General features: G+C 54.1%; 1 protein-coding gene across 5 annotated transcripts in view; it reads right to left on the reverse strand.

Annotated features, from left to right (window-relative positions):
• Positions 1-5,512: 5,512 nt before the first annotated feature.
• MAPKAP1 (MAPK associated protein 1) overlaps positions 5,513-23,020 on the reverse strand; it is a 135,802-nt gene continuing 118,294 nt past the window's right edge. For 3 of the 5 annotated variants that reach the window (XM_044439877.1, XM_044439881.1, XM_044439878.1), the window contains 2 exons: positions 8,906-9,003; positions 5,513-6,197 (listed from right to left, as the gene is read on the reverse strand). In XM_044439877.1, the coding sequence (XP_044295812.1) occupies positions 6,072-6,197; positions 8,906-9,003 (224 nt within the window). In that variant the 3' untranslated portion in view covers positions 5,513-6,071. Of the gene's footprint in view, positions 6,198-8,905; positions 9,004-15,714; positions 16,870-23,020 lie in introns of those variants that run through there. The other 2 variants (XM_044439880.1, XM_044439876.1) reach the window with 2 other exon arrangements.

A 23,020-nucleotide genomic window follows, 5' to 3' on the forward strand; every position in this document is an offset into this window, starting at 1 on the left:
ATTTCAGGGGCCGCCAGTTCCACCTAATCAGGGGAGGCACCGAAACACGCCCGCCTGATGGCTTCTGAGCAAGACGCGCCGCTCTCCGAAGGCACGTGGACGGCACATACAGGTTGGCTTAGGAACCAGGCGAGGAAGGGGAGACTTAACAGAGGGGTGCAAAATTAGGAGCGGTGTGGGAGCCTTTATCCGCATTTCTCAGAACGCCACAGCCCAGCGGGGTCGCCCCGTGAAGGAGGGGCTCAGGACGGTGCTTTCTCACCCACTGCAGAATCACAGTGGAATTTGCTTCCATGCACGGTGGTGATGGTCGTATTTTCAGTTTGGATTGAGGAGGGTGGGCGGTGGGGCAGATGGGCCCTTGGCCGTAACCTGGGGCTTTGAGGGCACATTTGGCTGCATAGGGGAAAGCCCTGGGGCAGCCGGCCGCCCAGCCGTGGGCCGGCTCTCGGTGGCGCTCTCCCCGTGGTGCCCCTCACAGCTACCCCGGTGCCGGCAGCCACACCCCCTGCTCAGCAGCAGCTCCGCCATGTATAAACCGCGGCATCGCTCCGCCTGCGTTCCAGCATTTGATGTGTCTGACTTCGTGATCCTTAAAAGCTGAAATTAATGGCAGTCTCGCTGCTGCTCGTTAATTGCTTTGTTACCGTATACCGTGGCACCCTCTCCTCGATAACGGAGTTTGCCTGCTTATGTCTAATTATCTGGCATTCCGGCTCACTAATGGAGGCCCCAGAATCTCCTTCTGTGGAAAGATGTGGCAGGCCAGGCCCGAACGACACAGCACAGAGAAACGCTGTGCTTGCTGCACCATCGAGGAAAGAGGGAAATGGGAAGGCAGGGGGCCCTTGGGCACTGCGATCCTGTATCCTGCGTGGCAAGCCAGAAGTATGTGCTATGGGAGTCAGAAATACGAGAGTGCAGAATTGCACCCGTGAATCCTCGGCAAATTCAGCAACAAGCAGCTCTGTAGCTGAGCGGTTACCAGCCAGCCGAAAGTGGTGGAACTTCTTTTGGTCGGGACACACACAGGACTGCACCCTAAGGCTCAAAAGATGAACTCTAGAGGTGCTGATACACGTCCACGGATACAGCAGAAGCCCAAAACTGGACGTGCCACACCAAAAGAAAGCCAAGAGGAGAGGAGAGAGAAGCCCAGGCTTTATAACTGGGATGGGTGGCTTGAGTGTGTGATTATTGCTGTAAATTGCCCAGAGGGATATGGGCAACATAAAAATGCAGCAGCAGCAGCGTTTCCCTACCCTGAATTTTCCAGATGGATTGGACTGCAGTTCCCACCATCCCCAGCCAGCACTGGGCACTGAATGTCAGACTCTAGCATAACTGGGCTGGGGAAGCCAAGAACCATTTTGTCCTCGTGGTTTGTTTACATTAACACTAATAATAGTAGTTGTGCTGGTGGTGGTGATCACAACCGCAACCACAATGCCACGAACACAACAACAGCAAGAAGCACCCAAGTGTTGTGTGCCCCATTTCATGAGGAGGATTCTGTTTTGTTCCTCTGCAAACCGACCCCTTTGGGCCGAAGGTGCGGGAGAAAGCAGGGAAAAGCAGCCCTGGCCCTCTGGCATTTGTGCTGCCTGGGCCCCGACTTCCATGGAGGCCTGGCAGGTGCTCCGTGTGTTAGCAAAGGGGTGCCGGGGAGGGGCTTTGCCACACTGAAATTGCAGGCGCCCCCCCCCCCCCCCCGGTCCTCTGGGGAGGCGTGAGGAGGGGGGCTGAAGGCTTGGAGGGAGAAAGAGGTAATTAGCAAAATTCAGAGCACACAGATTTCAGCTTGCTCTGCTGGAAACTGTCATGGGGGAGCCGCTAATGAAGCCAGCTTTGGAGAGGGTCGCAATCGCTGCCGCAGCAGAACCAAAACGCCGTCTGTACATCCGTAGGGGCTGCTGTGTTCTCGCATCTCTTTAGTCCCAAGGATGCCATTCCAGTAAGGCACTGAGGGGGCGCCTCCAGGGACAACCCCCCCGTCACAAGCAGCCCCAGTCCCTTGGAAGAGAAGGGCCGGTGGGACTGGAGCCGGGGCCCATCCAGGCCCCCATTCTGCGCGTTCGCAGTAGTCAGCCAGGGGCTCCCACAGGCAGAGGGGCAACCGCACCTTCCTGCCCACGTTCCCCAGCAGCTGCTTCACACAGGGTCCTGGAGGTCTGCAAGTGGACCCCGCGCTGGCCCCCACTGCCCCGAACCGCCCCGGACATGACCCGGCCAGGCCACGGGCAGGGCTGCGGTGCGGCCCCTGCTCCTTCCCCAAGCCCGGGGCCGGGAAGGACGCCTGGTGGCGGCAGTGCCGGGCTGGAGAGCTGGAGACCCGGGCCCTGGACCCCTGCCCGGCCCGCCTCACGCCGCCGTGGGTTCCCCGTAAAGCGGGGAGGTGGGCTGGGGGCACGGGCCGAGCCTCTCGGGGCGGCGGGGTGCTCCCGGCCCCCGCAGGGAGGAACGTCCAGGGCAGCCTGCGTGCAGGGTGGTGGCTGGGCCGGCGGGGCCATGCGCCCTGGGAAGGGAAGGGAAGGGAAGGGAAGGGAAGGGAAGGGAAGGGAAGGGAAGGGACGGAAGGCGCGGCGGGAGAGGGCGACCCGCTCTGGCTTCCCCGGCGCCCTTGCGAAGGCGAGAGGAGTGTGGGCTACATGGAGGGCCGGGCTGGGCCGGGCCGGGCCAGGCAGGCAGGCAGGCAGCGGCCCTGCTCCGTTTCCCCCCGGGGCCCCGGGGGAGCAGGCGGCAGGCGAGCCTCCCCCTCCCGGGCCTGCCCTCCTGCCCCAGGGCACCGAACCCGCTTGCACCTTGCCGGAAAAAGGGAATAAACGAGGGCATTATTTTTTCATTCTGCAGCTCAGCGTCTGTTTGCCTAATCAAGAAGGAGCGCCGGGAAAGTCAACCGCGGTTGACGTGCACATTTTATTTAACTTTTCCTCTGTCAAAAGGAGTTTAAATGTGTAATGAACAGGCCGCAGCGATTTGAAATATAATCCCATTACTGTGATGAGATTACCAAGGCTAGGAGAGTTCACAAATCATGCTTAGGGCTTTTTATAGCCAGCATCACCCTGTTGAGATTTTTACATTTAAAGCAAGAGGTATGCAGGGAGGAGAAAACGCGGCGGGCCCCCTTAACCATTTTCTCACCTGGCCCAGGCACCGCTGGCTCCGGGGTCTCGGCCGAGGCCGGCCTCGCAAGCTGCACCACTGGCTGTGCCAGGCTCCAGAGACGGGCCTCCCCAGGCCGGCCTTGGAAAAAATGGTACAGCCCCTTCACTACACGGCTGACTGAAGCAGGGGAGTCCTCGTGTAGTGAAGGGGCTGTACCATTTCAGTCTTTCTTGCCCACAGCTCTGCCACAGGCCCGAACTCCTCTGCAAAACTCGCTCTCTTCACATGTGTGTCCAGGAGAGTCATCTTTTAAATCCTCCCCGTTATGTCTCAGAAATCGCAGCCGGTCCTTGGACATAGGAAATTGGCATGAAAGGAAGACGGCTAGAGTAGAACCTTACCAGAAGCAGGAAGAAATTCGGTCCAGTGGGCAAACAAGCCATGCAAAGAGCAAGGCAAAGAGCCCCGCAAAGATCCTGTGGTTCTCTCCACCCACAGCTTAAAAAACAAACAGCCAGCCGGCTACCCAGGATCATCACATGGAAAACATTCTCTGTGCCAGATCTGGGATAACAATTGACTCATTTTTTAAAATAATAAAGAACCACCACTTAGAGCTATTTCATAAACATTAGCAACATTAAATATGTATAGATATTGATCAATATTAAATTAACACCATACAATTCACTTCAACAGAAGGTTCTAGTCCATAAGGCTGCAGAAGCGAGCTTAAAAATGCATTGGTCGAGCAGGGAAAATCCTGAGAAACTCGTCGCGTCCTGAGCTGTGACCTTCTACATGCAAGGTTTGACTTCTACGATCTGTTCTAGCTGCTGAATTTTTCTTTTCTTGCACATGATCTGCATATACCTTCAAGCCTATCTACAGTCATAAGAACTGGAAACTTGCAATTTCAAAACAAGACCAAAATGCAAGCAAGCAAACAAATCCCACAACTAAAAGTTAAAGTTAACCTTCTTTTTCATAGCTAGCCAGGGCCTGACTGGCTCATGGCCTTGGAATGCATTTGTGGGGGGTGGGGGCGGTCAGGTCTGGGGGCTTATTGCAGCAATGGCCAAACTGCCTTTCTGGGAAGCATGGCCTCCCTAGAAATGTTCCTCAAGAGTTTCAACAACGGAGCACATGTTGCTCAGAAGGCCTGGACACCCCACTGCTGGGTTGCCACGTGCCTGAGTGGAGGCATCGTCCGATGCCGACTCAGCGAACACAGCGCAGAGGGGACACCCCAGCAGCTCCCCCCCAGGTGCTCTCCCAGAATCCTCTGCGATGAGCAAGGTGTGCGCTTCCCATGACAGACGTGCAGAAGCATGCCACAAACCAAGCTGGTGTTCGGGCAGAGGGCGGGGAAGAGATCCCTCAAGGTCCCCCGTCCTCTGAGAACCCCCTTTTCTTCCTTCCTGCGCATCGTAAAGCTACCTGCCCACTCCGAGAGGCGGCAGGGGCTGTGGAGAAGGCCACGCAAAGCTCACGCTGATGATTTAAGCAGCATTACTTTCAGCCGAAGCTGCCTCCTGAAATGTTGCAACAACTCCGGGGGCCCATTCCTCGGAAATTCATGGTTCCATTACAGACGTGTCTCTGTGAATAACTTCCCCCATTAATCTTGGCCAGGCTGCACCCAAGCATTGCCTTAATGAGGTTCCTTCCTCCGGTTTCTCCCAGAGGTTGGGCTCCAGGACCTGGATTTTTTGCACCCCGGGCACCAAGCGCTCGAGACTTGGTCTGAGCCTCGCAAAGAGCAGCTCGGCAGGACACCGGCCCCTTCCCCAAGTCACCAGCAGCGGCATCCAGCGGGCCGCGGCGATGGGCAACCGGCTCAGCCTTATCGTGGGAGATGCTCACCCAGTCGCCGGGCGAAGGCAAGAACAGGGACCGGAAGGCTCCTCCGCCTGCACAGGGCGATGCCGCACAGAGCTCTCCTCCTTCCTCCACGGCTCCTCAAAGCATCTCCTGCACGGCGGCCACAGTGCGGCTTGCTCAGCTCCAGGCAGCGCCAGGGTGCCTGCAAAGGCAGGGCTTCCATTTCCTCTTGGGTCCGAGTAATGGGCTTTCCAAGCCTGCAAAGGTATGCAGACCATGGCTAGCAAAGGCTCAGAGGCCGAAGCCCGCTGGTCCCCTGGCCGTTGCATTTCCAGTATCATATTTGCATGGAAAAGAGAAGAGGATTATGAAAGGGTGAGGGGATGGGAGAGTGAGAGTAAGACTGCGGGTGGAAAGGTGCCCAGCGAACAAGGCAGGCCAACCTGCTGGCCCGAACACCGTGCCCCGTCTGTGTGTTTGTGCAAAGAGAGAAGACGGTGCAAAGCGAAAGTTTGGGACGATGCTCCTGGGCCGCCTTCCCCAGCTCTGATCACGGCACTGAAAGAACCAAACCCGGAAGTTAGACCTTGAGAAAGAGTACAACTGGTTTATTAGTAGTAAAAATGGATACATTTGTCCTACAAGTTTGTTTGCTTTTAAGAAATTTGATCAAGTCATGAGCAACACGTGTGTGTGTGTGTGTGTTACAGATGGCGGCTGTCCCACAAGTTTGCCCCTGGACTAGTTGCGGATTACCTGGCCAGGCAGCAGTGGCTTCCATCGCAATTGCACGCTAGAGAGTTCTAGAAAAACAAACAAACGAACGAACGAACAAACGAACAAACAAACAAGATGTCAAGCCTAGAAGGGCCTCTTCTGGGCACCAGCCAGAGGCTGGGAACGCCCAACGGGCCTCTCGTGGGTTGATATGGCTCTTAGTTTCCATCCAAGGGCGGCTCCCGTCGCCAAAAGCGGCCTTGTCGTGCCAACCTGGAAAAGAACGTTTCCTGCCCTGGCTGGCCAGCGGCCTTTTGCGGCCAGAGCACCCGGGTCCCCGCTGTCCCAGGCCACAGGGGCGTCCCCTGCTTTGACGTAAGCAGGCAGTGTCTCTCCGGTTTATCTCCAGACCCGCCTGGCTCTCACTGCTGCCCCAATTTCTTCTCCTTCTGAAAACTGAAGCTGGTCCGGCGACTCAGTTTCCTTTGCTTCTGAGTCAAATAATCGGCTCGGGTTGTGCTGGCGCGGGATTCGAGGATATAGTTCATCTGGGAGGAAGGGAGACAGGAAGAGGCTCTTCAGTTCCAGGGTGACGGGCAGGTAAACATGCCGGCCTGCACCTGGCTAATGGTTAAATGATGTCCGTGGACAGCAGAGGTGCTCCAGGTCCTGGACAGGCGTCCCATGGATACCCAACGAGACTGCCACTTAAAGGAAAGCTCTTTTCCTTGCCTTCTCCATTTTTCTCTGCCGCTTCCCAGGAGGGGTGGGAGAACACAGCGTGAGGAACCCGACGGGTATATTCCCACCGGGCTTTGGCACTGATCCTCACCTCCCTGGAGACCCCTGGACAATATTCTGTGATGGCTGAAGGCCCCTATGGAAGCCACACCCTATACTTTAAAAACCAGGAAGTCGGCATCGGTTCTGTTCTCATGACTGACGGCCATACTGGGCCTGAACCATTAACAATCAGTGATAAAAAGTGTCCCCCCCGCCCCCCCCCCAAGTCTGTATAGCCCTTTCCTGGCACTCTCAGCTATTCTTATGCATCTCGTTTGTTTCGGCATCTGTTACTTGATGAAGGCATTTTTAAATGATATTTAACAAGCCGGCTCTTCCTTAAAATTTATTATCTCCTGGCACTTGGGCAATAATCACATAGATAATTTTAATGGAAGGTTAATGCAAAAATCAAAAGATAAAGACGCCCTTTGCTCTGCCATTAGCTGGTTAATATGCTGTGGCATAAAATCTTGCCCAATTTTATGCACTACAAGGTGTTTCTCTTCTGTTGCGGATTATGGCTTTGGGGGGGGGGTGGGAGCAGGAGAAACGAGACGTGGGGAGTTTGCAGTCAAGAACGTCTTGGGACTTGTTTCTTGATTGCAGAAGAGACCTAATCTGGGAAGCCTCACTGAGTCCCCGTCTGCTCCCCCGTGGAAAGAATCGGGGAAGCGATGAAATCACCACCACCACAGGCAGAAACCCAAGTAGGAGAGACGCACTTTGAATGCGCTGCAGGGGGCCCAGCTCACGAGCACGAGTCAGCTTATTCCACCTCCCCTCCCTCAGCATCAAATTCAATTTATCTGACCGCTGAACTTACCTTGTCGGTGCCTGCACCATGTTGAGAGTCGCCCACCCCTGATGCTGTTTTGCTCCCAAGCCCTGAGGACTAGGAACCTTGTCTTGTTCTTCACCAAATGCAGAGATTCTTAAGGTGCTTGAACCCACCCCATCTGTTCACCAGTAACCTGGGTGCTGCCAGTGTTGCTGCAGGAAACAGGGCCCGCTATTTCTCACTAGTCTTCTCCACACACACAAATCAGATGCCCCCCCCACCCGCATCAGCCCCTCCACCCAACCAGTCCATTTAGGGTCCCAGAAGGCAGTGTGAAAAACCTCTCCAGGGGCATTTGGGCTTTCGTGCAAAAACAAGAGCGGCCTAGCTAAAAACAAACGGGAGAAACACACGTTGGCCATAAAAGTTTGCACCAAGATCCTTCCCTCTCTCTGCTTGGGTGGTGGGTGAGAACCAAGATTCCTTAGCATATGTCAGTCACTGAGCACTTCCATAAGCTTTACACGGGGGTGGGGGGAGTTAAGGAGTGGAAATGGCACATAAAGCTTATCACTTGAAAATTTTAAATTGCCATAAAAATAATGGATGGCTGAAAGTTCTGTTTAACCTTCCAGCAGCATTAGCACCTTCATTTTCGAAAGTAAATCACGCAGGCTGTACGGCAAGCTGTATTTCCTTAAATAAAAAAAGTAAACCGTCGCAATAAAAAAAGATCTTTTTTTTTTTTAACAGAATGCAAATATCTGAATGGAAAGATGGGGCACGGGAAAGGAGACCGGCTGAAGGCAGCTGGTAGTGCAAAGGGAAGCAAGTTCAGGGGCTTGGAAGGAGGCGGCTTCTTCCCCCATGATCTTGGAGCTGGACGCCCCAGACCCTGTCCCCCAAAGTTACTCAAATGTCAAGCACAGGCTGTTTTTAATGGAATGCGCCTGAAGTCTCCCGAGTAAGACAAACGGCAGCAATAAAGGCCGGGTCCCACTGCAGTGGGATGCATGCTTAAATATTCTTCTCTGCTGACAGAATGCCCTCAGTCGGGAGGTCTTCCACCAAGAGCCACCACTGAGCCGGGGCCATGGTGGGAGCGGCTGGTATCACGGGCTCCAGGCACCGAGGCCACGGCGAGCCCATTCCTGTCTGCCTCCTGCAAGGCAGCCTCTTGGGCAGTGGCCGGATAACAGGATAGAGGCCAGACGCGGAGCAAGAACCAAGCGCTACCTCGGAATCTGGGACCCATGCAGGCTCGTCCATTGCTCTCCTTGTCCGCTCACTAACTTTGGCGGCTCCAGAGCTGTTTCAGTTCCCCGCATCCAGGCCTAACTCCTCGGCTAGTCCACAGCCCTGCTAGTCCCTGGGGCCCAGCCTGTCAGAGCTCCAAGCTCATCCAGGTGTGGGGAACGCAGCTTAGTCTAGGAGGCGTGGAGCCCTTCCTGCTCGAGGGCCCAATTCGGTTTTGGAGAGGGGCTTGAGCATGGCCTGGCAGTGCTGAGCCATGCCGGGAAGAGCTCTTACTGCCCGGAACAAGGCCTCAGAGAGGGACTGCGACCTTTTAGGGTGGTGGAGAACTGGAAGCCTTCGCACGACATCTGCTGAATGGAATGGCACGGCCATCTGGGAGATCCCGGGGAGCTGAATCTGGACCTGTCCACCCACCCCATTCCGGACTCTGCCTACCTTCAGCACAATCTCGTTGACAGTGGCGGCATCCGACTCGAAGTAGAGATGTTTGTAGTCATGGTTGCTTAGATATGTGAGTTTAAATATTGCATGACCTGTAAGCATTTGGAGAGAGACAGAAAAAGGGGGAAATGCAGTGTTTACAATGGTTTGGAAGGGAAGGGAAGGGAAGGGAAGGGAAGGGAAGGACATGCCCCTAAGACTGCAAAAGAATTGGAACTTTCCACGCACATTCCATCTTTCTCCGGGAGATGCCCACCCGAGAGCATCAGCAGGCAGCCTCCTGTGGATCGTTACCCCGATTGCCGCCGAGTGACCCCCTCACACCTTATATGCAAAGGGTGGTCCGAATGTTCTTCGCCTCAGGGATTATGGGAGCTGTAGTCCAAAGCAGCTAGGGGCCGGCCACTCCTGCCCCAGCCCCCCTCCTCCTCTTACAGAAGGGCTCGTCTCTCCTGCGGCCCACCTGTGCTCCCCAGCAGTGGCACGCAGTTTGGGAATCATTCCTCCCCGACTTCCTGCACGAGCTTGTGGGCATGACAGGAGTGGGGTGGGGGGGGCACACACACGCAGATGGCGAGCTTTGCATCCCATCGGCAGAACAGACGGTGAGCGAGAGCCTGACAGCCTTCCTGTGTCATTTGAATTTCAGGCGAGGGGCGGCTTACTGGAGAGGCTGAACTCCTATCAAGAAAAGTTCACTCCCCCCCCCCCCCCGCCCCGCTTCCCCTCTGGAGAGGAAAATGCAAATCCTCCTCACGGCAGCCGGCCCCTGGGCTGGATTCCTGCTGAAGCACCCCGGCTTGGCTTGGGGAAGGGAGCCCTGAGAGGGCTGCCCCTTTGCTGCTAACAGCAGAGGAGGAGCAGGGGGCGGAAGGGCGGGTGGAAGGGGCTGATTCATCCAAGAGAAAGACCTGCCGGAGCGACACCCAAAGAGAGATGTCCGGCTGCCCAAAGGGTTAAAACAGAAGCGTTAAGATTCACGGGGAAACCAGCCTTTGTGCCCCCCCCCCCGCCCCCACTTCGTGACTGTCTGGGCTCCGCTCTCTGCTGCAGCTCCACCATCCACGGGCAACGTGCTCCGGGGGCGCCCATCCCACAGGCCTGCCCTGTCTCCCTCCAGCCTACCTGGGCCCATCTCAGAAGGGCAGCAGTTCGGTCTACAGGTGGGGGACAGGCTCAGCGGGGAGGGCAGGCCGTTCCCCCTGAGGGGTCCCAGGAGGCTGTTGCCCACTGCCACCAAAACTGCTTCCAAAGGGGCTGTACCCCAAATCTACACAGGTGCCAGGGCTGTGCAGGGCCTGGGGTGTTTCTGGGGGCAGATGTCTGCTTGCGGACAAGATGCAGGCTCCCCCATTTCTCTTAACGCCGTGGCGACGTGTTTGGTTTCCCTGCCAGCACCCAAGGCACAGGACCTTGTGCCCCCTCTTCCTTTTATCCTCACAACAACCCTGTGAGGGAGGTTAGCTTGAGAGCCCAAGTCACCCAGGGAGCTCTGGAGCCAAGTTGGATCTCCCAAATCCCAGCCCAAAGCTCTCACCACCGTGCCACCCCACACGAGGCCGTGTCCACCAGACGAGTTCACCCCGTCCACCTGGACATCCCCTGGGGCTCCAAGAGACCTCTAAAGATACCTTTGGCTTTTTTGACAAATCAAATCACAAACGTAATTCATCTTTTTAAATAAAAACATCTTCAGGGTTTAGTTATTGTCAAACCCAGCATCAGATTATGAGAAATGGAGGCCGCAGGGGCAATTTTGCATTGCAGTGCAGCGAAGGGCCACGAGGTTGGTGGCCGGTTTGCAGGGGAAGCCATATGAGGCAAGACTGAGGGAACTGGGTCTCTTCAGCCTGGAGGAGAGGAGACTCCGAGGGGATCTGTTGGCGACATACAGGTATGTGAGGGGGTGTCACACGGAGGTGGGTCGAGACCTGTTCTCCCCTGCAGAGGAAGGCAGGACGTGCTCCAACGGAGCCAAGCTCAGGGAACCAAGGTTCAATTTGGATGCCAGGAAGCACTTCCTGACAGTCAGGACCCCGAGGGTGTGGAATGGGCTTCCATGGGAGGTGGTTGAGGCCCCATCGGTGCGGGTGTTCAAGGATGGGCTGGATATGCACATGGTGGGGATGTTCTGAGCGGAGCTGGGTGGAGCTGAGGGTCAGACTAGATGGCCCGGGAGACCCCTTCTGATTCACTCTGTTTCTATGTATCATGGGCCTTAGGCCCAGGCCTTGTTAAACTGTTTGATAACCCAGCCCTGTCAAGCCGGACTTAACCTGTGTCAGCAGGGAAAACAAAAATTAAATGCAGGTGCCCTTCCAGAATATTCCAGTCTTCCCACTGAAGTCAGTTTGAGAAACTCTGTCATAAAAGTTTCATGTTCAAATCCCACATTCAAAACCCAAACACATGCTAGATTTCCTTTGTTCATATGAAAATTTGTGCATTGGCAATTAAGATTTAACATATTAGGCTGTTCTCTCCATTTTCATGTTAATGCATTTGGTTCAAAGGTCCAACTTTAATTCACATACAGAAATAACAGCATCATTTTAATGGAGATTTATCCACTTTTCCCGGAGGGGACCGGATTTGAAATCTTATTTACAGTAGCTAATTTTCCAGATCTCCTGAAATAAACTGATATATGGCCAGCAAACTAGAGACCTCAGCATTTCATCAAAGCACGTTAATTAAACCCTATTATCACATGCTAATCAGGAATTATGCATTTGCTATTGAAAAATTGCCGATCAAAACCTAAACTTTAAATCATGAAGCAAACTGGGCTGTACTGAATGGACGAAAACGCCAAACCGTATGGATAAAACATTCATATCTCCCTCATGTCAAGCAACCAAAGTCAGCCTTGGGACCATTCCTGAACAGCTGCATGCGGAGGACACGAGGCAAGACTCCTCGCTGAGCGAAGACCACTCCGAGTCAAGGTTGCAAAGGCTACCTGGCGCCCCTTTCTGCTTCATGACCCCAACCACCAAAAAGATCTCCCCTTCCCCCGGAAACCCTGCCTACTGAAATTGGATGAAATCATTTTCACTCCTTCTGTCCCCTTGTCTTGCAATAGCTCAAGCTATTGCCTAACTAACATGCAAACATGTAAACACAGAGAAATCTAAAAGCAGTGTTAAACAAGCAACCAGAAAAAAATGTAAGTCCTGATTTAAAACTGCCAAATGCCTGAGAGAAGATCTTAATCTGGCAGTAAAAGAGACTGGTGGTGGTGCCAGGTGGGCCTCACTTGAGAGACTGATCCGAAATTGGGGAGCCACCACTGGGAAGGCCCTGCTCTTCACTGCTGCGCCCAGGCCTTTCCTGGAGCAGCCAACCGGAGGAGGGCCTTAGGTGATGAAAGGCTGCCAACGGGAGAGGCGGCCCTTGCAGGTGTCACGGTCCTGAGCCAAGTAGGGCGCTGTGGGTCCAAACTGGGACCTTGCACTGGGCTTGCAAACGCACAGGTGCACAGCATCAGTGGGCAAGCAGTGGTGCTCCATGCTCCTCTTATCGCTCCGGCTGCCGTGCTCTGCGTACACCGCAGCTTCTGAGCACTCTGCAAAGGCAGCTCTGCACCGCGGGCACCACAGCAACCTGGCCTGTGGGTTCCCAGAGCCCTGACAACCGAGCTGGGTTGGAGAGAAGCATCGCCTGCCCTCACTGACTGAAGCTGGACGAAGGCACTGTGTGCCACGGAGCCGGGGAACCCATGCACACGATCAGGGGGCACACAGCCCCACCTGGGACGAGCGCAGCACACATCACCTGGTCGGAAGCGTTGCCTGCCGGCAGAGCCACAGTCTTGTCTGCACTGCGCTCCCGTCCGTCAACCCCCGTCCGGCCTGCTGTGCCAGCCAGGTACCAGGTGAGCACACACGGAGCTTCACCTGGTGAAGAGGGGAAGGAGGAACAGAGCTGTTCCCCAGGAGATGAGCTCACTCCCTGGCCATGCCCTTCTGGAGTCAACTGGAGCGGCCCTCAAGGCACCTCCTTGGAAGGATGCCATGGCTGATGGTGTCAGGCGCCACACAGAAGTCTGGGAGACTCCGTAAGGTCACACTCCCCCGTCTCTCTCCTCACACAGATCGTCATGTTTCAGGGCCAGAACCCGGCCTGAACACTGCCCGGGACAGATCAAGACAGCCTGTTGTTTTTAAGAACATCTGGCCACCATCCACGGGACGACACTGGGTGTCCTAACTCAGAGCGCCTTGCCTAGAAATTGTGCCTGGCACAATCCATGCCACCTGCCCGGCCCCTGGGCCAAGCATGCTCTGCTCTCCCATGTCTCTGACGGTCTTTTCCAAACATTCCAAGACCTTCTTAATTGTCTTGTGCGGCTTACCAACATTTTAATTGGCTGCGCGGTTCTATTTGTTGGTTTTATAGGGTCCCTTTTATGGCTGTCATTTTAATTCTTACTGATTCAGTCCTACTGCTGAAAGGAAAGGAAATGTATTAGCAGTGGTCTCAAAAGAGGGACACCAGACCTCTTCTCTGGAGCTTATCTGGGGAAACAAACTGCTGAGGATCCGAAATGGCCCCTTCCCCAGAGGCCAGCTATGAATGTGGTGGGGGGGAGGACGGGGGAGATAAACACGGCCTCTCCTCAGGGCTTCGCACCCAGAGTGCGCCAGAGGGAACTGACTTGAGGCGCACAGAAGAACAGCAAGGCAAGAGTTGTCATAGGTCGATATATTCTGCTGGTGCAACCCAGAGCCAAATGCGACAGGATCCCAGCCGTGTTGCTCGCGGTCCAAGAAGCACGTCCAGTTTCGATCAGGACTGCCGTGTGGGGTGGGGGGCGCGGCTGAGCCACACCGCTCAACGCAGGGCCGTGCCCGGGAGTTGCCGCTGGAGGAACGCATGCGCTGCGCTGCTGACCCGCACGGAGGCTGGCCTGCAAGGGTTGTCCAAAGGACGGAATAGGCAAGTCTCGTGTCCCACAGAATTCCAAGGCCAAGTGTGACTGGACCAAGAAGGCTGGTGCTCATCTGGGGGTCGCTGGCATCCGCTTCCGCCTGCTTGAGGAGGGGGCAGCATGGCCCCTGGTGTTCTGCTAGCCTACGTGGAGGCCTTGCGAAGACTCCCACCACTAGCCCGTCTAGCTTTTAAATCCAGTGATTTATCTCGGTTCTTCTGCTCTGGTATTTCACAGCTGACAGAAGCAGAGTGTGGAACTTTATTTCAAATTCTTATTTTTAGCTTTTGAAGGAGTCAGCCTTTTTCGGGGGCCATTCTGGAGTCAGAGATGTCAATAATGCTTATTGCATGGAGAGTAACAGGAGGCAGGGGGTTCAATCCATCATGGAAGACACGTCCTACTGGGCAAGTCAAAGATCCGTCTTCTATGCCTGGTTTCTCCCGGAACCTCTGCAGCATTTCTGTTCTTGCAGTTTAACATTCAGACACGTAAAACTAGCTTTCTAAATGGAATGGAAAGCCACCGGCCTGGGAATCCTGAGAAGGCTTTCGTAATTGGCCTGCTACCTAAGGCTAGGCAAGGCTCAGCGCACGGCCTATGCAGAAAGCCCCGATGACACTGGAAAACAGAGGTGCCCACCAAGAAAGCATGGAGGCTCCAGGGACTCGCCTGGAACCGCAGCACCGAGATCCAGGCATCAGTCAGCCATCCTCACCGCATAACTTCTCCTTCGGTCGGGAGGGGGCCCACCCCCGAAGCGCCTGCTCCTGCCTCGTCTTGGAAGCTAAGCAGGGGTGGCCCTGGCTGAAATCTGGATGGGGGACTAATGCTATCAACTGCCCAGAGAGCTTCGGCTACAGGAGGAATGAAAATGTAATGCAACGAGATGATGAGGATGGTTTATTAGTGAGGGCTTTCTGCATCTCCTCAGCATAACCGGCGAATTGGAAAAGCAGAGTTTTGTTACTCAGGTGACTGCTTAACTTATTTCATTTCCAAAAAATGTTGCATCACGAGGAGAGCGGCAGCAAGCTGGGCTACACATCAGATTTATGCATCCACAAAAAGGATCCGGGGAACCGATACCGGGAAGACGTGGGGGAGGCGCCAGGTCCTTCTGTGCGGCGGTCGCAGGCCGCTCGTGAAAGGAAGCATCTGCCCGGCGAAGGAGGGAGCCAGGAGGCACTCTGCTTTGCTGGTCTTCGGGGCAGACGCGAGTTTGCGGGTTGGGCTGCAAGGGGCAGGCTGATTTCCATTTCCAAGAGTGCTCAGGGAGTGAAGTACAGCCCTGCAGCCTGCCTGCTGACGGAATGCCATTGTCGGCAATGCAGGATCGATAGGGGCGTCAGCGCCCTTCTGGTTCCTGCGGACGTGATCACGGGGCCCGGCAAAGGGTGCTGTGCCTCGCCAGGGGATGTCTGCGGCCCACCTGAACCCACACACTCCGTGCCTGGAACCTGCTGCCGTGGGCCGCCAAGGAGTCTCCAGCTGATGGCAGCCCGGCGAAGTGAAGCCCCCCAAAACGTTCTACCCATGACGGCTCCTCCAAATCTAAGTCTGCGGCCTCCGTAATGGAAGTCACGTGTGCCTACGGGGATGATCTTCATGAAAACCCGCTCGCGTTAAGAGCTCTGTGCATGGGGAAAACGGGCAGGTCAGGGGTCAGCAGGGAAGAGAGCTGCTTCTCCGTGTGTCGCGACCGCCCCCCACACCCTCAAGGGAGCGCTGGTGCAGGCAGCCCCCCTTCGCGAAGGACGCGAAGGCGAAGGCTGCAACCCTGCTTGGCGCTCCCGCCACGGATCCCCCCAAGCTCTTCAGCCCAGGCTTGGCAGAGCTCTGAATCTTTCAGAGGGAACGAAACAAACCTTTTAGAGCAGTCGATAACCCGGGGTGGGAACGCAGAGAACATCTGAGAATCTCAGCAACACGGGAAAACACTGGAAATGTATGGACGTTAATCTTCTTAATTAGACTGCTTTGTCATTAGACTGGCTGATTGTTAATGGAGCTAGTGTGACGGTGCGGCTCAGAGGATGAGTAGCAGAAAGGACTGCACGGGTTTAAATCTTTCTTTTGTTAGGAGTTCATAGGGTCTCTTTCTCTCTGCCTCGGTTTCTCTTTCTGTGAAACGGGTATACTGCCCCTGGCCAACCTTACAGGACTGTTGTGAGAATTCCAGACATAACAAAGGTGATGTGATTTGGAACATTGCAGTATTATTCTGACTGCTTCTACTAGGCTGCTATCAGCAAAGGGCTGGGAGAGCTGTCAGCAGTGGGCTGCGACACCCAAGGAAGCTGAATGGCTGTATGATACCAAGAGGAGGGGATTCTCCACACAATTCCTGAGCATTCACCAAGTCATCCCTGATCAGATATCACAGGCTTTAGATGCCATGGGCTTTGCAACGGGATGTGATTTCTGTGCGGAGGTCTCATCAGCAGCGATCAGTCACGGGGAGTTCCTGGATCCTCCCGAGTCCCAGGAGCGAGGAAGCAGTGACTGGCAAGGAACGTGGTTTGCTCGCCTGCTCCGAAGCTCCACGGATGAAACTTGACCGGCTCCTGGCAGAAGTGGAAGGACAGCCCCTAGCACAGTGGGTGCAAAGAACCACGCTGCCGGTTTTGCAGGAAATGTTCCGAGGACGTTGCCAGTGCCAACTCTAACGGATCCCCATCCAGTGTTTGGGCCTCTCAAAGGACTAAGCAGAGTTAATCAGGAATGGAAAAGCCAGGCATGCGCCTGTCTCCATGCGCGTCACCGCTGTGCTTCCGTGCCTTGCTCAAACACGGCACGTGGAACCAGCAGGCCCTCTTCCATGAGGGAGGCAGGAGCCCCACTTTGCAGGATCCGTGGAAGGTGGCAGGCAATTCGGAAGGGGCTGCCCAGGAAGTCTGCAGGCACGGAAAGGCAAAGGATATCGGTTCCCCCGAAGTGCAGCAGAGCGGAGCAAGAAGGCAGACGATGCCCCGGGAAGGCGAGCCTCGTCCTCTACATGCAACCGCAGCTCCTGCAGCGAAGGCTGTGGAGAAGGCAGAGGACGGTGTGGTGGGATCCAGCACCAAGTGATCCGGCGCAGGGAACTCGGCAGGAGTGGCGGTGGAGCGTGGGCACAGCCCGGCGGTGGCTCAAAGGCCTGGCACAGGACGGGCCCCGTCCATCAACCCCGTCCCCCGGCACACACATGCTTCGAAGACTTCTAAGTCAGTTATTTTAAAAGCCTAAGATGTGCATGCTGAGACGGAGGGTGCGGGGGGGATCCTGCCACTCTGGCATTTCCCAGCCTGCGAACCGTAGGCCTTTTTCGGTCTGGACTTGCACAGGTCTGCCCCTCGAGCCAGAAGACCGGCTTCCCCTCCTGCCGCCTCCCTCTCAGGGCACGAGACCGTCTGGGACTGGAAGCCAGGCCTGCTCCCACCCGAACGAGTCTCAGGCCTCAGGGCCAGGAGGTGCTGACCGACTGCCATCACGGGTTCTTGAAAGGTACCCGAAAGAGCACCTCTTTTCTGCTGCCGCTGGAAAACCCTCCGCTGCCCCGCAGCCACGGGCCCGCGCCCCTTTTAAAGCCGCCCCCGTGCCCTCTGCTGCACCCCCCAGCCCCTTGTTTTGGACGGGAGGGTAAATAAATCAAATGGCGCTAAGCAGGCTTGCCAGAGTTGCGATCAGCTCCTTCGCCGCGTCTGCACCTCATCAATCACGCCATTGTCTGCCTGAGAGCAGCGGCTTGTAAATGTCATATCCACTCAGGCCCAAGGAGAAGCGAATCCGAACACAGCAAAGGAGTTTTAATTGGATAGTGTAATTAAACTGGGGCGGGGGGGGGAGGGAGAAGAAGAGAGGAAGACCCAGCAGGCTGGCTTTTGACAGGACAGATGAGGCCCCTTTTTAATAGGGCTACAAAACACATCCGTTAGAGAGGAGGAAGCAGCAAACCGTCTTCCTCACTGTGCTGATCTGCGGCTTCGCACGCCGGTGGGGCTGGAACAGGGAGCTCGGAGGGCGAGGGAGGCGGAATTCCGGGCCACCTAATCTGCCCTTCCCATGTGAATACATGAAGTATCTTTGGGGCTATTTTGTGCTTCTCTGGTGTATATAATGCATTCCCCAGTGCAGAGAATGCGTGTTTAAGGGAAGGAGCGTACAAGAAGGCAGAGAGCAGGGGAAGGTGCTTGCGAAAAAAATGGGAGGGGGAAGACACCTATGGGAGAGAACTGCGTACAGATTTTCACATGGACCTCGCCAGAAACAAAACGGATTTGCCAACTGATGTGGAAATGAACAGAGGTAGATTGTGTTTGGGGAAAAAAAGTGCAAACATTCCATCAATTGAAAATAAATGGTCAGTTGATGCCTGGAATCCAATAAACAGCCTGGAGACTGGAAAGCGGCATCCAGTGCATTTGGTTTGGCAAGCGTATCTCACAGGGGCTTGCCTCTGAACGAACGACTCACGGGGTGAGAATGGCAGTGGCTGAAAGAAGGAGCATGTTCTGGGGTTGGGGATCGAAAATGGAAGTCCCTGCTGTAAGCTGAACAGTTGCGTGCATGTGTGCTTTTAAATATGTGTTTGTTTTAGGGTTGCTCTTTGCTCAGGTTTCCTTTTAGAGTTTGTTTTATACGATTGCTGGAGTGCCATTTCCTGGAGAGAAAGGCAAATGGGAATAAAAGGGCAGGACTAAGACAGCAAATGAGCTGGCTGTTGTTTGGGAGGTTATGTAAATAACCCTTCACCTTATTCCTGGTCTGAGCAGAAATTTGAAGTCTCCCTTCTTTGGAGATCATAATTCGGGAAGACCATCGCAGTGAAATGTTTCTGGATTCTGGTGCAATGGGACAGCAGTAACAACCTCCGTGGAAGGAAAAAACCAACATGCGCCCAGAAGCCCAGCTAGCAATCAGACATGACTATGGTTCACCCTTAAATCTAAGGGGCTATGCAGAGCAGCAAAACCTCTAATACTGATTTGTGGTCAACCTGGCAAAGATCACTGCACCTTACACATGTTCCCTCACCTCACCTGTTCTCTTCATGCCACATGAGATGCATATTAAAACAAATGCCAACAGAAGAGGCAAACTGTGCCGTCGCATCCTCTCCACCACCATCAGTTAGATCTTGACAACTGTCACCCCATAAGGATCTCATGACGGTTCTCCGCTTTTCCCTCCACTTGACTGCGATTGGCTCAACGTCTGCCAGTAAACTCTGGGGTTGAGTGGAGATCTGAACTTGGCTTTCTCCAGCTGTGGTCCAACACTCTATGCTAGATGATGTGGCCCAGAAGAGCCAGGGAAACCCAGGTCCGGTCAGTGCCAGGATGAGATTCTAATTGGGAATTCCAACAGCACCTCCCTGGGTTCCACCATGGAGGAAACATACTGAATGAGATTATTTATCTATTACTAACAAAGCTCTTGCTTCCCTAGTGTTGATATTCAAAGAAGGCCAAACAAGAACCCAATGAAGGCGCACAAACAGAACAGAATATGATAAAGAATCTAAGAACAATACAGTAATTTGACTCAGGAAGGTACACTGCAGACGAAGGAAGTTCTTAATTCATTTTGAAGGTGGCCTCTTGATACAGAAATGTCTTAGATCAGGGATGGGCAGAAAATGGGCCTCCAGATGTTTGGGTTATCACTCCCAACATTCCTGACCACTGGGCAAGCTGGCAGGGGGTTCAGGGTGTTGATGTGCAAAACATCTGGAGATCTTCCTTCTGCCCTTCCCAGCTTAGATGGCCACTGATGGTACCAAGAAACTTCCCCTGAGACTATGTTCTAGATGCTGGCCATGACTGAAAATGCTCTGATGCCCACCTGGAACCTTCAACAGCAGAGGAATTCAGAGCATTATCTCCAAGGTGGTCCTCAGTTACTCCGCCAACTTTGCACAGGAGTGGGTGATTCCTGAGAGAAAGAGACGGGGTGTGCCAAACAAAGCACGCTGTTGATTCACGCGGCTGTGCATGGCCTCCAAAAATGATCAGATCACGGGAGAACCAGAACAACCCTGAAGCCTTTCATTCCCTGTGAGGACTATGCTTTCGGGCACCAAAAAGAACACTGAACAAGCGAGGAAGCAGGCGGCTTTGGGTCCGTTAATTTGGCTCTCGCTTCCAAGCCAGTCCAAATTCTGCTGGAGAAAGCTATTTTGTGGAGATGCCAAATTCGACGGGAAAGACGACGGACTCGTGTAGCGACATCCATCAAAACGTCGGCGCTCATGGCAGCTCTTGACAGTGAGGTGGGTTCAAAGGTTGCGGGATGAAGAAACGGGGCGGGGGTAGGGAAACGCGGCACTCTGGCTGGGCTGCGATATGCCCTCGCTGGAAGTCCTGCGGAGGTACCTACCCCCCTTCTGCATTAGGCAGCTCCCATTAATCTTCTTGCCATCTTCCTTAACTAGCCATGCGGAACTGCTCGATAGTAAGACGCATAATGGGGGAGACCCTGAGCCTATTACCAGGTTAACATTCTGTTAAGCCCCGGCACAACAATCGAAAGGAAATCTTAAAAACCCACGAGCCGCGAGGACAGCAATTAAATTACAATCCGGAGCCACCAAAGAATGCGCAGGGCCCATAGAGAAGAGAAGGGCCTCGGGGGGATTGAGGGAACCTGCCGAGCATGGCAGCCTTCACACAACAGCATTAATAAAAAGGAGGATTAAATTGTTTGGGGCAGAAAGAATTGCATTAATAAGCTGATGTTCTTTAAAAAGGAACAATTGGAGGCCAACTGGGAAGAAAATGGCGGGCACGGCTTCTCCTCAACCTCTGTGGAACGCTTGCCCTCCACACACCTCATCGCTGGCCACAATTCCTCCAAGGTCCACAGCTCATGGGCAGCTTTGAAGCCATCCAAGAAAGCAGTTGGAGAGAGCAAGGTGAACAGGAACCAGGTGGGACCCGAGGACAAGTGTTGGGGAAAGGACTATCCTTTTTAGTGTCCTCAAAATTTATCAGCAGCCCAACATTTTTTTTTTCTCTTAAGGGCTGGTATTCTAAAAGACCAGAACCACAAGCAAAGAAAGGGAAGAGGGAAACAAGCAAAGTCAGGCATCAATCCCACAGGTTTCGCAGCTGCCGTTAGCCCAGATCAAAGGGCACCCACCCTGTAAAGTCCTAAAGGACTACCTGTATGGGCAAGGACTACCTGGAGCACATGACCGGAAACAAGACCAGCGCTGAGGCAGATCCTGGCCACAGTTTGCAAAGCTTCTCTCCCATCACAGCTCAGGACAGAGGTCTATGGAACGGAGCAAGTGATTTGTTCTTGCTCTCAATGTATATGCGAACTTGGGGCATCCAACGAAATGGATGGACAGTAGATCCAGGGCGGACGAGGAGGAGGAGAAGTAGCTTTTCACGCTGTGTACAGCATTTTAGGATTTACACAGACACCAGCTTAGATGGTTCGGGGCAATGATAGTCAGAGCACGAGCCATCTGTAGCCCATCATCCCTGCATGGCAGCTGTCTCCTCTCCTCTCCTCTCCTCTCCTCTCCCCTCCACAACACTTACCATTTCCTCCATCGGGGAAAAAAAATTAAAAGGCAAGATCATTGTTTGCCAGAAAAATTCAGCTGCAAACTGCTGTGGAGGCTTAGAATGGCCAAGACGAGCTCGAAAAGAAGCTGAAAAGTCCCTTTCTAGGCTGCCACAGGGACCCTGGGTGTTTGGGTCTGACACACGCCGATTGCCTGCAAGCTAAAGTGGGACATTCCACTTTGTGGAGGGGTCTGGGAGAGTGACAGGCTCTCTGGCTGCCTGAAGTTGCCCACCGCTGACGGAGGGCCCACACGGGAAGTCCAGCAACAGCTCTGAGCCCCACGGGCGACGGAGAAGCTCGAAGTTCAGAAACGAGATGCTGCTGGGTGTGGGCGCAGGAATGGTGAGAAAGAGCCCCCGCCCCCATCCTGCTGGTGGGTTTCCCAGGGACATCTGCGTGGCTGCTGTGGGAAACAGGATGCGGGAGCAGGGAGGCCTCTGGCCCGATCCAGCGCCGGGGCTCTTCTCGTGCTCTTATTTACGTTCTTGCGGCGCTCCGGGATTGAAGGGAAACAGAGCCCTTCCGAGGTGGAGGCTGCACATTTGTCACAGGGAAGGAGCGCCGAGCCAAGGGAAAGGATGTGCTGGAGTCTTGTACTCACTCGGAGGCCCCAGCCTTCCAGCGGGATGACACCAGCGCACCTTCCCGCAGCCACGGCCCATCCGTGGGGTGCTTTTTCTAAACCGGGGAGCAGTGCGCAGAACTGGCTCCCGACCCGTCTTCTTCCCAAACAATGTAAGGAGACATTAAGAGAATCAGATTTTCTTTAAATTACACCATTGCCAGAGGACATAATCGCATTACGCTTACTACGTTGCTTCCTTAAGACTTTATATTATGTACGCTTAATTGAGATACAGGGCTCTTTTTTGGCTATAAAAATGGCAGCTCCTTTATTAAGGCTTAAATCTTCTTTCTTAACGACAGGCCGCTTCCCCTCAAGATTCAGAACCTGCAAAATCTTTTGTGATAATCAGATGGCGGCTGATTTAAACAAGCACTTTATAGATATGGTGTTTGCAAGATTCTAATGGGCCTGAGATTTTACTAGGAAGCCCCATTAGTGCTTCTCCCAGTGTCTGAGTTCAAGCAGCCAGATTTATTTGGCAAATAAAGATTCAGAACCTGAGCCAGCCTAGAGCGAAAGGTGTGAATATTTTCAGCTATTTCGGAACAGCAAAGGCCAGTGAGAACCAGAAAGAATCCCAGCACGACCAGGTGGCCGAGGCCTCTGTGAAACTGAGCAGAAACCATTCTGAAATGCAGCGGACTTGGAACAAGAGCTAGACTTCTTCCGAACCAAAATTCTGGGAATATTTCCAATGGCCTGTAAGCAGGGGAAGCTGGCGGGGAGCTGGGACACTACAAGACCTTCCTCCTCTTCAGAAGCGTCTTAACCAGACAACATGGACATGGATCACCACTTGCAACAAACCATCGTTTGTTAAATTGTTGAGTGGCAAAAGAAAACGGGCCTGGGAAAGCGAGTTGTTATCCCTGACTGCTGCAGCTGGGTGGAGCCGGTGAATGCAGCCTTTTCCCAGGGTATGTATTGTGACCTTGCACCAGAATTGTGGGTTGTTTGGGAAGGGACGAGCCAGACGTGTGTATCAAGA

This window comes from Varanus komodoensis, unplaced genomic scaffold (genome assembly GCF_004798865.1).
Source record: "Varanus komodoensis strain SLA01 unplaced genomic scaffold, ASM479886v1 scaffold36, whole genome shotgun sequence".
NCBI classification, from domain to species: Eukaryota; Metazoa; Chordata; class Lepidosauria; order Squamata; family Varanidae; genus Varanus; species Varanus komodoensis.